At 58.8% G+C, this 13,549-nt stretch overlaps 1 protein-coding gene across 1 annotated transcript in view; it reads left to right on the top strand.

The window, feature by feature from the left end:
• TTBK1 (tau tubulin kinase 1) overlaps positions 1-13,549 on the top strand; it is a 35,374-nt gene that overhangs the window by 4,460 nt on the left and 17,365 nt on the right. The window contains exons 2-12 of the mRNA XM_057699636.1: positions 545-692; positions 939-1,012; positions 1,214-1,354; positions 2,160-2,264; positions 2,696-2,761; positions 3,203-3,295; positions 3,381-3,506; positions 4,796-4,950; positions 5,865-6,096; positions 6,334-6,512; positions 9,690-10,251. Of these exons, the coding sequence (XP_057555619.1) occupies positions 545-692; positions 939-1,012; positions 1,214-1,354; positions 2,160-2,264; positions 2,696-2,761; positions 3,203-3,295; positions 3,381-3,506; positions 4,796-4,950; positions 5,865-6,096; positions 6,334-6,512; positions 9,690-10,251 (1,881 nt within the window). The remainder of the gene's footprint in view (positions 1-544; positions 693-938; positions 1,013-1,213; positions 1,355-2,159; positions 2,265-2,695; positions 2,762-3,202; positions 3,296-3,380; positions 3,507-4,795; positions 4,951-5,864; positions 6,097-6,333; positions 6,513-9,689; positions 10,252-13,549) is intronic.

The following is a 13,549-nucleotide window of genomic DNA, read 5'->3' as shown; positions in this document are numbered from 1 at the left end:
CCTCCCCCAAACACTCCCCTCTAAATGCTCTCTGCCCCTGGTGTCATCTTTCAGGAGACTGCCAACCCCAGGAAGGGCTGGCCTCCCTAGGGGACCCACCTGAAGCTGCAAGATTCTGGAAATTAGTTTTGCTTCTGGATGGAGGCTGCTCAGTCTAGGTGGGGGGCGGGGGGGAGCGTGATATTTATTGTCCTTAAATGGCTCACGGCGGCCCATTATCTCTTCAGAATCCTGCATCGGCTTGTGTCCATGTCTCTGTGGAGTCTCAGATCTCATACCCTTTTCCTCTGCCCACTCTGATGTCCGGCCCCGGGTGTGTGTGTGTGTGTGTGTGTGTGTGCGCGCACTGAGCTGTCTGTCTCCAGTACTAGGAGAGGAGGTGGGAGCATTGGTGGGTGGGGTGAGGAAGGAAGCCACGGGATCCTCCCCTTTAAGGACAGCCCCTGCCCCCATCAGTGAAGGATGTGACTCAGCCATGGGTGGGGTGGAGAGCTACTCAACCTGATCCCTGTGTCCCCTATTCCCCCCTCACCCAACTCTGTAGCTCAAGAAGATCGGGGGCGGGGGCTTTGGTGAGATCTACGAGGCCATGGACCTGCTGACCAGGGAGAACGTGGCCCTCAAGGTGGAGTCGGCCCAGCAGCCCAAGCAGGTCCTCAAGATGGAGGTGGCTGTGCTCAAAAAGCTGCAAGGTGTGGGTCCAGGGCAGGATGGGAGAGAGGAGGTGATGGAGCCAGGGGCTGAGAGGTGATGGGCGAGGGGATATGGGACCAGAGTCCAAGAGCGATGATGGGCCTAAGGGCAGGGGGAGGTGGGAGAAGTGCCCATGGAGCCAGGCTGGGGGGACCAGGAACCAAGAGTGCATGGGAAGCCCACCTGAGGGCTGGGAGTGAGGACGAAGGAGTAGGCGTTGGGAGACCCCTGTCTGTGCCCCTCAGGGAAAGACCACGTGTGCAGGTTCATTGGCTGTGGTCGGAACGAGAAGTTTAACTACGTAGTGATGCAGCTCCAGGTGAGTCCCTGTGGCCCATCCTCCCTTCACTCTCCCCCAAGAGCTCTGACCCTGACTCCTGGGGTGGGATGGAGACTGTGGCCCCGGGAGGCGTAGGGAGTGGGCAAAAGCCTTTGGGGTGAGGCTGGGAAGGGTGTCATGGCAGTGGTGGTCAGGATGGCAGCTGAGCTGGGCCTGTCCCCACCCCCACTCCCACCCCAGGGCCGGAATCTGGCTGACCTGCGCCGCAGCCAGCCGAGAGGCACCTTCACGCTGAGCACCACACTGCGGCTGGGCAAGCAGATCCTGGAGTCCATCGAGGCCATCCACTCCGTGGGCTTCCTGCACCGCGACATCAAGCCGGTGAGGGCTGCCCCCCGCTCCGAAGCACACCCCTCACCTCCTCTCCTTCCCTGGGTCCCCTGGTTTCTTTTTCAGAACAGTGGTTGCGGAATAGCCTCAACAGAACAGCCTCTTCTACCTGTCCCCTCCTCCTGCTCTCCATCCCGAGCCCCATCTCTTCCTCTCCCCCGCCTCCCAGGAGCACCCCTGCCTGCCCCTTGGCCATGCCTGTGTCCTCCCCTCTTTTTTCTTCTCTTCCTTTTTCTCACCCCTGACCCGAATAGTCCTTGAACCTGGAAAGGTGAAGGGGTTGGGGAAGGATGGACGGATTGAGGGAAGGGGGCTGAGGGGCTGGAGCTTGGTTAGAGATTCTAAGTAGCTGATTTTGTGACATCTTGGATCTTGGCGCTGGAAAAAACCTCCAATTTATAGGGGTGGAAACTGAGGCCCAGAAAGGTTGGTTGAATGGTTCAAGGTCACGCAGCAAGAACAATGCTGGTATCCTGATGCCTCAGAGCAGGGCAGTTACACGAAGCCACATGGCCCTGCTGGGAGTCCCAAGGATTCGGAGCCAGGCGGATCTCAGCCGGGTCATCTCTTGCTGTGTGATCTTGGAGAAGTCCCCAGTTTGCCCTCAGTTTCCTCCTCTCTAAAATGAGGACAATCACACCTGCCCCTCAGATGAGGTTCTTGACCTGCTGTACATGTTGATGTTTTACTCTTATGTGAGTGTATGTGGGGAGGAGGGCCCCTCACCAGAGCTGTTTCTTGGTGTCCCCTGAGGTGGGCTTGAAGCCCCAAGACTCACAGCTATGTCTTTCCCCAGTCAAACTTTGCCATGGGCAGGCTGCCCTCCACCTACAGAAAGTGCTACATGTTGGATTTCGGGCTGGCCCGGCAGTACACCAACACCACGGGGGATGTTCGGCCTGTGAGTATCACTGCTCACGGGAACCCTGGCATCCTCATCCCGCCCCCTGATCTGGGGGCCCTTCACCCGTTTTCCCTGCAGCTGCCTCGACAGGCCTGGCCTCGTGCTCTGTGCCACCCAGTGCCAGAGACGCACTCGGGCCATCCCTCTCCCTCTTGGCCTGGGTGGATGCCACTTCCACGCCCTATGGTCTGCCTGCCCACTCTGGTCCAGGACAGACGCAGGGGCAGTGAGCAGGGTCAGGAGGCAAGTTTAGGACGGCGCTTGGAGTGTCAGGTAGCTCCCGACCAGGCCAACAGCAGGGGGTGGCGGGGGAGGGGGTAGGTAGTCAGGGCTAAAGTAGGCAGAGGGAGGCTTGGTGAGCAGGGTTCAGATGTGGCTGAGGTCAGGGGCAGCGGGTGACATTCCTGGTGGTGTTCTCCCCTCCGCAGCCTCGAAATGTGGCCGGGTTTCGGGGGACTGTTCGCTATGCTTCGGTCAATGCCCATAAGAACCGGGTGAGTGGCAGGGAGGGGCTGAGGGATGTGGGGACAGTAAGGGCACAGGTCAGGGGCGGAGTATGCTGCTGAGGAAGAGGGCGGGACAGGCAGCTGTGGTGGGGGTGGAGAGAGGAGTACGGGGCAGGGGCTGCAAGCTGCCGCTCCAGAGACCCTGATTGGAAGAGGGCTCGGCAGGCATCTCCCCTTGACATCACCTTCTTCCTTGTTTTGGGGATCCCCTCCTCTCTGTCCCCACTACAAATCTCTGTGGATGAGAAAGCACGCACGGGACTTTTGACTATGGGATGCTGTGTGTTGGTGGGTCAGGAATGGGGCCGTGGCTTCAGGGAGACACCCGCTCTGCCCATAGGCATCCTGACGGGTGTCTTTCAGTCAGCCCCCACTCCCAGGGAAGGACCTGAGAGCCGTGGGTGACCCCCTCCCTGCCCCCACCCCCAGGAGATGGGCCGTCACGATGACCTGTGGTCCCTCTTCTACATGCTGGTGGAGTTTGCAGTGGGTCAGCTGCCTTGGAGGAAGATCAAGGACAAGGTGAGGCCAGTGCAGCTGGGTCTGAGGGCAGGGTGGGGGCGTGGGGCAGCTGGGGCTCCATCTCCCAGTGTTCTCTTGCTTCCAGGAGCAGGTAGGAATGATCAAGGAGAAGTATGAGCACCGGATGCTGCTGAAGCACATGCCCTCCGAGTTCCACCTCTTCCTGGACCACATCGCCAGCCTCGACTACTTCACCAAGCCCGATTACCAGGTGGGAGCCTGCCCGCCTGCCCTGCACCCGCAGTGCCTCTCTGGGGGTGACTGTCTCCAGTACCACCCATCCTGCTGAGGCCCTGTGCCCCTGCTGGCTTGGCCCTGAGCACCTCCTCTGGTCTTCCAACTGCACGAAAGAAACTGCTCTGTGCTCTTGTAAATTGTAGTCACCGCTGAGATTTATCCAGAGCTCACCCCGTTCTCAGTCTTTTCCTGCATTAACTCAGTTAAGCTTTCAAACAAGCCTTTGGTGATATTGCATGGTCTTTATATTATTATTCGAGCACTTAACAGTTAATGAAGCCAAGTGCTTTCAAGGACTTTACACTGAAACGCTGCAGGAGGCCAAGTGGGATGATTATCCCCATGTCATAGCAGAGGAAACTGAGGCCATACAGCCTGATTAGGAGCAAGGCAGGGCTCAGGCACATCTGGCTCCAAGTCCAGTGCTCTTTCCAAGGCACCATCACCATCCCCTCTGGGACCCGCTGATCAGAGAATGTTCTGCCCAGGATCCACGATGTGCCAGGCACGGCTCCACACCGCAGGGAACACAGTGTCAGGCACACAGTGGGCTCGCAGTGAAGGGGGTCCTGCTAGTAGAGAGAACCCTCTGGGGAGAGCTAAGTCAGAAGTGGAAAGGCCTGGGGGGCCACCACCTCCTAAACCCAGAGACCCGGTTGTTGGCAGAAATCCCTTACCTGGGCAGTAGGAGGCCAAGCCCCCCAGGCCTACTCAGCCTCATGGGTACCCCCAGACCACACAGCTTTGCTCACACCCTGTGCTGGGCCCTGGGCTGGCTGCTAGAAATGTAGAGGTGGCGGACAGAGCTGTGAACAATTCAAACCCATGCTCTGTGCCCAACTCGGGAACTGTGTGGGCGGGGGAATCAGGGAGGCTTCAGAGTGGAGAGGACAGACGGCGGAAAAGGCACGGCAGACAGAGGCATGACCCCAGGTGGTGGGTTTGGGAAACGACTGCCGATGCTTCTGCAGAGATGGTGGAAATGGCAGAGGAGGCTGGGGATGGTGATCAGGGAACAGATCTCCAAGGGCTTGTGTCCAGCCAGTGGGGCTTAAGTCAAGATGATAATTTGCATGCTGATTTGCATATTGTGTGCATGTTTTCATTTAAAATCAATGTGCCCTTCTCCTTCCAATGCCCCCTCTTGGCCCATCCCTGTCCTGGAAGGCCCCTCTCTTCCCCCTGCAATCCCAGCAACTGCCCCTCCTCCTGGCTAGCCCCCGGGGTCACCTCTCTGTCCTCCCGCCACCCCCACCCCTGCAGCTGATCATGTCAGTGTTTGAGAACAGCATGAAGGAGCGGGGCATTGCCGAGAACGAGGCTTTTGACTGGGAGAAGGCGGGCAACGACACCCTCCTGTCCACGAGCACCTCCACCCCGCCCCAGCAGAACACCCGGCAGACGGCAGCCATGTTTGGGTGAGTCTTGGGAGGGGCGACGGGGGCAGACAATCCCTGCCCCAAGATGCCACCTGAGGAGCCAGCCCTCTCCTCCTCTTCCTACCTGGACACACCTGGCTGTCTCTCCTGTTCTTGGTGCTCAAAAGCGGGGCTCTTGAATCCCAGGAAGTTCTGCCACATCTCCACCTTCAATCTGGGGATGGAGTGGGCACCCTTATTTGCAGATCTTGACCTTCCTGGGGAGCAGGGAGCCCTGAGTGAGATTCCCCCAGCCCCACAGTTTGTTTCTTGGCGATCCCACGCGTCCATTCAGTGAACAGGTCTTGAGCCCTGGCACCAGGCCATGTGGGGGCTCAGAGAAGAGATTTGCAGCCCCTGTCCTCAGAGTGCTCTCAGTGGAGTCTGGATGTTTGTAATCTATGGGTCAGTGATTGCAGATCCAAATGAGAAGCACAAGGACCAAATGGCCCAGGGAGGGGCCAGAGTGAGGCGGGCTCCCCATCCAGCCCCAGGAGCGAGCCAGGGGACACACTAGGGAGACGCAGCAGGACTTGCCAGCACGTGTGGTGCCGGGTCTGTAAAGACATTGCTCCAGGAACTCCAAGGTGATTCTTTCTTTAGACCCATCTCCTAGTCTCAAGGAAGCCCACCAGCGAACTGCAGTGGGGAGCTGGCAGGGCCGGAAAGCAGCGGGATCGCCTAAATAAACAGCCAGATGGTGTCTACCTGCCCTTCAGCCCTCTGACCACCTGAAGGTGGTCTGGTCCCAGACGGTTTGCAAGCCAGGGATGGAGATGGGCCTACGGATGACCCCACCCTGCTGGGCCTCGCCTGTGCCCGCTCCCACGGGTGGCAGCTGGTCTCCAGGGCCTGTCCTAGAGGAGAGGGCACCCCTGCCAGCCTTGCCCACGGCCCCCTCCTGGCCTCCACAGGGTGGTCAACGTGACGCCGGTGCCCGGTGACCTGCTCCGGGAGAACACCGAGGATGTGCTGCAGGGCGAGCACCTGAGTGACCAGGAGAACGCACCCCCAATCCTGCCTGGGCGGCCCCCTGAGGGGCTGGGCCCCAGTCCCCACCTTGCCCCCCACACCGGGGGTCCTGAGGCTGAAGTCTGGGAAGAGACAGATGTCAACCGGAACAAACTCCGGATCAACGTTGGCAAAGTAACGGCAGCCAGGGAGGGGGACGGGGGTGGCCTTCCCCCTCCCACCTTGCCCCCCACCCGCGGGCCTCTCTCCCCAACTGCCTGCCTGCTCGCCCTGCCTCCCTGGCCCAGCCCCATCCCAGGATCCCTGGCATCCCAGTGCTCGGACCTCCCTCTCTCTCTTCCACCCCTAGAAAACCACCTGCCCCACAGCCACCCTGTCAGCCCCAGCTCATGGAACTCCCCTCTCCTGCAGGCCCCCTGTGTGGTGGAGGAGGAGCAGAGCCGAGGTGTGGGGGTCCCCAGCTCCCCGGTGCGTGCCCCCCCAGAATCACCGACAACCCCAGTCCGTTCTCTGCGCTACCGGAGGGTCAACAGCCCTGAGTCGGAGAGGCTGTCCACGGCAGACGGGCGGGTGGAACTGCATGAGAGGAGGTGGGTCTGGAGCCAGGGGGATGGTCACGGGCCCCTGGTCCCCTCCACCCTCACACGATGGTCTGGAGGAGAGTTCAGATTCCAGGGAGAGGTCGGAGGACCCTGGAAGCGTTAAGAGGGCTATACTTGGGCCTGGGGTCAGACTCAGTTCGAGTCAGTGACTGGCCCTGGAGAACAGGTGGGGGATGCAGAGGGCCCAGCTCCGGCCACGAAGGGGCATGGGATGGGGGGCAGGTGGAGGAGGAGGTGAGAGCTGAGACGGTAAGTGGGCATGCTTCCAGAATCTCTTTCCCTAGGAACTGAAAAACAGATGCCTCAGGGCAGCTGGTGAGGCTCCCTTCAGCTCTGGGGACGGGGCCTGGAGAAGGACTCAGGGCGTGCTAGAGGAGGAGACAGACCAAGGTTTGGGGGTCAGGGTTCAGGGATCTGAATGTCAAGGAGGGACCTGGTGGGTGGGAGGGAGTGTTGGAGGGTTTAGGGCCAAGGTGAGCCTTTAGGATGGGGGATGAGAGGGTGGCTGGTTGACCTTGGGTGGCCAATGGCCGCCAGGGACCAGGGCCCAAGCCTCACCTGAGATCTGATGGGTAGAACCTCGGGTGGGAGAGATGACTCCACCTCCCTTGGCTCTAGGTGGGGCTTTACCCCACAGCAAGGCTGGGGGCTTCTCTGCACCAGAAAAGAGGTCTCTTCCTGGGGCCCAGCCCCAGGGTAGGGAGTCCTTTCCACAGCCATGCCTCCTCATGCCCCACCTCAGCCACCACCTCTCCTCAGGATTCTGCCCCAAACTGTACTCCACCTCTGGGATGGGCACAGTGCCCCTCTGTGGTGTGCAGAGCCCAAGGCAGGGCAGCCCTGTGCCAATCCCTGTGGTGACCCCAGGACAGAGGGACACAGGCCCTGTCCTGAGGGAGCCGACAGGCCTCCCACACACACTCACATCCACACACACACTCACCATACTCGCATACTTTCACATCCACACACACACACTCACACGCTCACACACTCACATGCACACTCTCACATCCACACACACTCACACGCACACTCTCACATCCACACACACACACTCACACACTCACATGCACACTCTCACATTCACACACACTCACCACACTCACATGCACTCACATCCACATACACTCACATGCACACTCTCACATATACACACACTCATACACTCACCACACTCACATGCACACTTTCACATCCACACACACACTCACATGCATACTTTCACACTCACATCCACACACTCACACACTCACCACACTCACATGAACACTTTCACCTCCACACACACACTCACTCACACACTCGCATACTTTCACACTCACATCCACACACTGACCCACACTCACTGGCACACATCCACCACACTCACACTCACACACTCACCACACACACTCTCACAGGTTGAACTGCCAGGGGCAGAAGACCACATCTTCATCCGTGGCTGCCCAGAGGGTTCGGGAAACAGGAGGAGTGAGGAGGGGCAGTTTGGAAGGGGTATAAGCGGAGAAGGGAGGTGGGAAATGCCCTGAGCAAAGACAGTCCTGAAGAGCACATTGGTTTGGCTCAGAGTGAACCCTTGTTTCAGGGATGCTGGGGAGAGGAGAGGATCCAGGAGAGATTTTCTGGAAGCTTCAGGATCTCAGGCAGGGCAGAAGGGTTTGGGGGCTCTGGGGCACTTGGGAGCACGAGAACATATGAAGCTGATGGGATCGGGGTGTCCAACCTCCCTGCTTTCTTCATTTCCCACCTGACACTCCCCCCCCCCCCCCCACCAATCTTTGGCCCCTGTCTTCCTCTGGCTTCCTCTCTTCTTCACGTCCATCAAAACAAACCGTACTCTCAGGCAAGGAAGTGACATTAGCCACTTACCTGGGAGAATGAATGTAAGACCTGGTGGCCTCACTCAAGGGGTTTTATCTTAAGCCTTATGAACAAATTGATAAAAATGCTGTGCAGATTGGAGTTGGCAGGTCCCACAGAGGCCAGGGTGGGAGGATGTTGCGAAAGCCCCACAGAAGGCTTTGATCTGCACCCCTTCCCTCACAGGCTCAATGCTGGGGGGAGGATGGCAGTCCGCCCCCTGCCCACAGCCTGAGTATGAGTGAGGCCTCCGTGGTTCTCAGTGGGGCACCCTGGCATTTGGGAGAGGACAGTTCTTCCCTGTGTAGCATCCTACAACCAGGAATACCCTCACCTTGGGGCTGGTACACCCCAGTTGAGAACCTCTACAAGTAACGTGAGATTCACAGCACAGGTTAAGATAACAATGAAAGAGATGTCCCCAGGTAGGATCAGTGTCCCAGAAGCAAAAGTCAGCGGGGACCCAGCCCCTGCCTGGCAGAACTCACAGCCTCCTGGGGCAGCAGATTTATAAACATACACATGCTCTGCTCTGTGACAAGAGGGGACATAGGCAGCTCTGGGAGGGCAAACTAACTCTCCCATCAATGCAGGAGGTAACATCGAGCTGGGGCAGACAGCAAAGGGTGGAAGGACAGGTTGCATGTGGGAGGAGTGGCATTCGTAAAGGCACAGAGGTGTGAGCAATTTGGGGAAAAGCAAGTGAATCTGAGATGGGTCTGGCTAGGGGAAGGTGGAAAGGGGGCCTTTGGCTGGCTGCCAGGGGCCTTGAATGCCAAACTAAGGCATGTGGACTTTGTCCTGGGCTAGGAGTCATGAAGTTTGTTGGAGGTGGTGAAACCAGCCAGGTAAGCCTGAAGGGTGGTGATAGAAGAGGCTAGAAAACCATCAGCAAACTCGAGGGGCAGGTGGGTGTGTCTGTCCTGGGTGCAGCGGAAGAGAGCACGCGTTGGGTAGGAGCCCTGGCCAGGCAAGCATCGAGTTGCCTTTAGGAAGATCAAAGATCCAGTTTCCTGGGGGTGGATTGGAGGACAGTGTTCCTTGGGCACAGGAACTAGATTTTACTGTTTGTGTGTTTAGATTCCTGGAACACAGTAAGCATTTTAAATGTGTGTTATGAATGAATGAATGAGATCTTGCAGGGACTGAGGTTGGAGGGTGGCAACCCAGGAGGTGGCTGAGCCTGGCGCGGGGTGGGAGAAGTGCAGTGGTTGGGGGGTCCCAGGCACCAGGCCGCCTCGTTGGGGCCCTCGAGGGTCCAGAGAGGTTGGGCACTGAGCCCCACGTGGGGTGGCTTTGCAGGTCACGGATGGATCTGCCCGGCTCCCCCTCACGCCAGGCCTGCTCCTCGCAGCCGGCCCAGATGCTGTCGGTGGACACAGGCCACGCCGACCGGCAGGCCAGCGGCCGCATGGACGTGTCAGCCTCCGTGGAGCAGGAGGCTCTGAGCAACGCCTTCCGCTCAGTGCCGCTGGCCGAGGAGGAGGACTTCGACAGCAAGGAGTGGGTCATCATTGACAAGGAGACCGAGCTGAAGGACTTCCCCCCGGGGGCTGAGCCTAGCACTTCAGGCACGACGGACGAGGAGCCTGAGGAGCTGCGGCCGCTGCCTGAGGAGGGCGAGGAGCGGCGGCGGCCAGTGCCAGAGCCCGCCGTCCGGCCCCGGGGACGTGGCATGCACACACTGGCCGAGGAGGACCTGCGGCTGACGCCAGCCCAGCCCCCACCGCCCCAGCTGAGCCAGGCTGATGGCCGGTCAGAGACATCCCAGCCCCCCACGCCTGGCAGCCCTTCCCACGCGCCCCTGCACTCTGGACCCCGCCCTCGACGGAGAGAGTCGGATCCCACGGGCCCGCAGAGACAGGTAAGGTTGGGCTTGCACCCCACTCCCCACGCCCCAACGCCCACCGTCCTGGCACGTAGCCGGGAGTGCTCCCCTGTGCTCCCTGGGGGCTGCCGACTGGCACCCAACTGATGCACCTGTGATGAAGGCAGACAGGTTTAAGGGTCTGAAACCATGCCTGGGGGGCAGGCAAGGCTTCCCAGAGGGAGTGCCCTCCCAGTTCTGAGTCGAGTCTCGCATTCTGGGCAGTGTCAACCAGGTGACGAAGAAAGACCTCCTAGGCCAAAGGGACAGGGTATGCAAAGGCCTGGAGGTGGCGATCAGAAAGCACTGCTCTGCTTGCACTTTGCCGCAGATGAAGCTATGAGGTGGGTCCTGGAGCTCTATCCGGGAAGGCCTTGGGGTTGGGGCTGGATTCTGAAGGCTTGGTGAGCCACCGCAGGCTTTTAAACTGGGGTGCGACATGGTGACAATGGTACTTTTGAAGGATCCCCTGGCTGCTGTGTGGAAAATGGATTGAAGGGGCACAAAACTATTAGCAGGAAGGCCACACAGCAGGTGCCAGCAGGAGAGTTCCTTGGTGGCTTGGATCAGGGTGGGGGCTTTGGATGTGGGGCAAGGTGGATGGAGCTGAGAGGTGTTGGGGAGAGGACTGAGGGAGCTGTGACAGAGCAGAGGGGGTCTCCTCTGATGCCCAGTGTTCTGGGTGGGTGGTGCGGCCATCAGTGAGTGGTTTGAAAGGGAACATCAACTCAGATTTGGATGCAGTGACATTGTGGTACCTGTGGGATGTCCACTGCTGAGGCATCAGGGCTCAGGAAAGAGATTTTGGTGGAAGATATGGATTTGGGGGTCTTGTAGTCCACAGGAGTGAGTGATGTCACCCCAGAGGACATCCAAGAGGGTGGGGAGAGACAAGGGTATAGGCAGAGCTGGGAAATATTCATACCTGGGAGGGGAGGGGTGAAAGGAAAAGGAGCCCTTGAAAAAGAGTGGGATGAAGGGGCCAGAGCGTGGAACACCTGGGGAGGGGGCTCCCAGAAGTCAGGGAAGGAGCTGCTGAAAGGGGGTGAGGGCAGCAGGGCGTGTCCTGTGGTCAGGGCAGGCTCCATGAGGGCGGTGAGCCCTGAGGGCCAGGATACTCGGACAGTGATGGGGAGAAAAGGAGCCAGGGCAGGAGGGACCCTAAACTGGGCACAGGAGCAGACATGTTGGGGGCCCTGGGAGGACCTGGTCAGGCTCCCATGGTACCTTCTTGTGTGGGAGGACTGGGGGACAAGGCAGGACGGGCAGGGAGGGGCCGGACGGTGACTGCATCATAAATGCCTGGGTGACGGTCTGCAGCACGTCTCATGGTATTTTGGTTTTTTCCTTCTGGCAAAAATGGGGTGTCAGAACAGGCGGAAGGCCACTGGCCTGGCCTGGCTTCTCTATGTGGGGTAGAGACTGACCTCTGATCCAGGAAGTGGCTCCAGCATTCACCCTGGGTGCTGAATGAGGTCTGTGTTCCCTCAGAGGACTGGGGAGAGCCAAGGAGGTGATGCTAGAGGGCTCAGGGGCTGTGCCGCGTTCCACTTGACTATCCCATGTTGGGGGCATGCACGCAGAAGGCTTTGGGAGTTGCCAGGTGCAGGGCTGGAGCCAGTTCCACTGTGTGCTCAGATCAAGAGTCCTGGCTGGGAGATCGTAGGTGCTCTGGAGAAGACAGCTCTAAGCAGGGGTATCTTTAGGCCCGATCCCTATGTGTAGAAGAGACAACCTCTGACCTGAGATCCTGAGCAGTGCGCATCCTGGCCTTGCCCTGGATGCTGGAAAATTGGGGGCTCAAAAAGCGGGGGCCATTAGCCTCCACGCAGAGAGGTCCTAGCCAACCTGAGTTGGAGGCTCAGGTGGGGCAGGGTGAGGGCAGCATGGCTGTGTTGCTGGCCTGAACACTGTTCCCACCAGCACCAGCACTGGGTGAGCAGGAGAAGGAGCAAGCTCTGTTTGGGCTCCCTTGCTCCCCTCTCATTCACTCATTACCTAGTCATTCCACACTTACCGTGCATCTGCTCCATGCCGAGGACCCAAGGCATCAGAGGTCAGACATGCAACAGGTTGTGCTCATGGGAGGCGCAGGCAGAGTCTAGGAAGGGAGACAGATGGTGGTGGTGTGGGGTGGAGAGAAAGCCCAGAATTAAAGTCAGGAGGCTGGGTTCTGGACCTGGGCTCTTCCAGTCTGATGACTGTAGGCCAGCTGGGTCTCAGAGTCGGGGTGCTGAGCTATCTGGGAGATTTTTCTCACCTTCACATGCACCCCTCCTTGTCCTGGAAGTCAGCCTCACATCGGGGAGTTCCGGCCAAGGGGGTGAGGAGAGATTTGGGGGAGCAGACTCAGGCCTGTTTTACAGTCAGTCTTGGGTTCAGGTCACACTCATGACAAGGGCGGGCGGGCACTGCCTGTCTCGGTGAGCAGTGAGTCGTGTGAATCTGGAGGGGGTTTAGGTGTGTGAGGGCCTTGGTTTCCCCACAGTGTACAGAAGCAAAGTTGATCAGCATTCAATGGCCGTGTGTGTGCTTTTCTGTCATTTACCCAAGAGTGTGCAGCGGTGTGTGGGTGTGTCCATGTCTGTGCACACACTCATGTGGCTACACATGTCGGAGTGTCTGTGTAGAGCGCGTGGTGGGTCTGAGAGTGTGCGGAGAACCATCGAAGCCTAGAACACCGCAGCTGGCAGAGAAGTCAGCACAGGGATGATTCTAATGAGGATATACTAGCCAGCGCTGCTCCCAAACTTCCATGTTCTACACGTGTACTCCTCACAGCAATACCATGCAGAGGCTACCCCTGTTTACAAGCTCAGAGGAGCTAAGTCTTTAGCCCAGGGTCACCAGCTGCTAGGTGGTAGAAGCAGGATTTGAATCCAGGCAGCTGGCTCCAGGGCTATGCTCAGAGCCACACAGCCTGAGGCCTGGGTATTTAAGAGAGGAGCAAACATAGGCCTGAGAGCGCAGATGGCTTGTGAGGGATCAGAAAGAGCCTTTGCGGGTGGGGGAGGTTGCATGCACACACGTGTGTGTGCCTGCTGGTTGAGCCGTGGCGGCAGCCGTGCTTGTGGGCCTGTCAGTGTGCATGGTGCACTCTCTGCGTGTGTCTGGGTGTGGGTTCATGGGGCAGGACATGTTTTGTCGAGTATTTCAGTACAGCAGGGTGAAGCTGAGCCCTTCCTTTGCCAAGGGAAGGGGAAGAGGGAAGAATGGACTGGCATAGTTTTTCCTTCTTTTGATCTGGAAAGAGTCCTGAACCCAGCCTGGGTCGGGGCTCCAAACCTGGCTGCAC

Source organism: Hippopotamus amphibius, chromosome 11 (assembly GCF_030028045.1).
Source record: "Hippopotamus amphibius kiboko isolate mHipAmp2 chromosome 11, mHipAmp2.hap2, whole genome shotgun sequence".
In the NCBI taxonomy this organism is placed as follows: Eukaryota; Metazoa; Chordata; class Mammalia; order Artiodactyla; family Hippopotamidae; genus Hippopotamus; species Hippopotamus amphibius.
The sequence above is the reverse complement of the archived record's forward strand: the minus strand, read 5'-3'. Positions and strand labels throughout refer to the sequence as shown.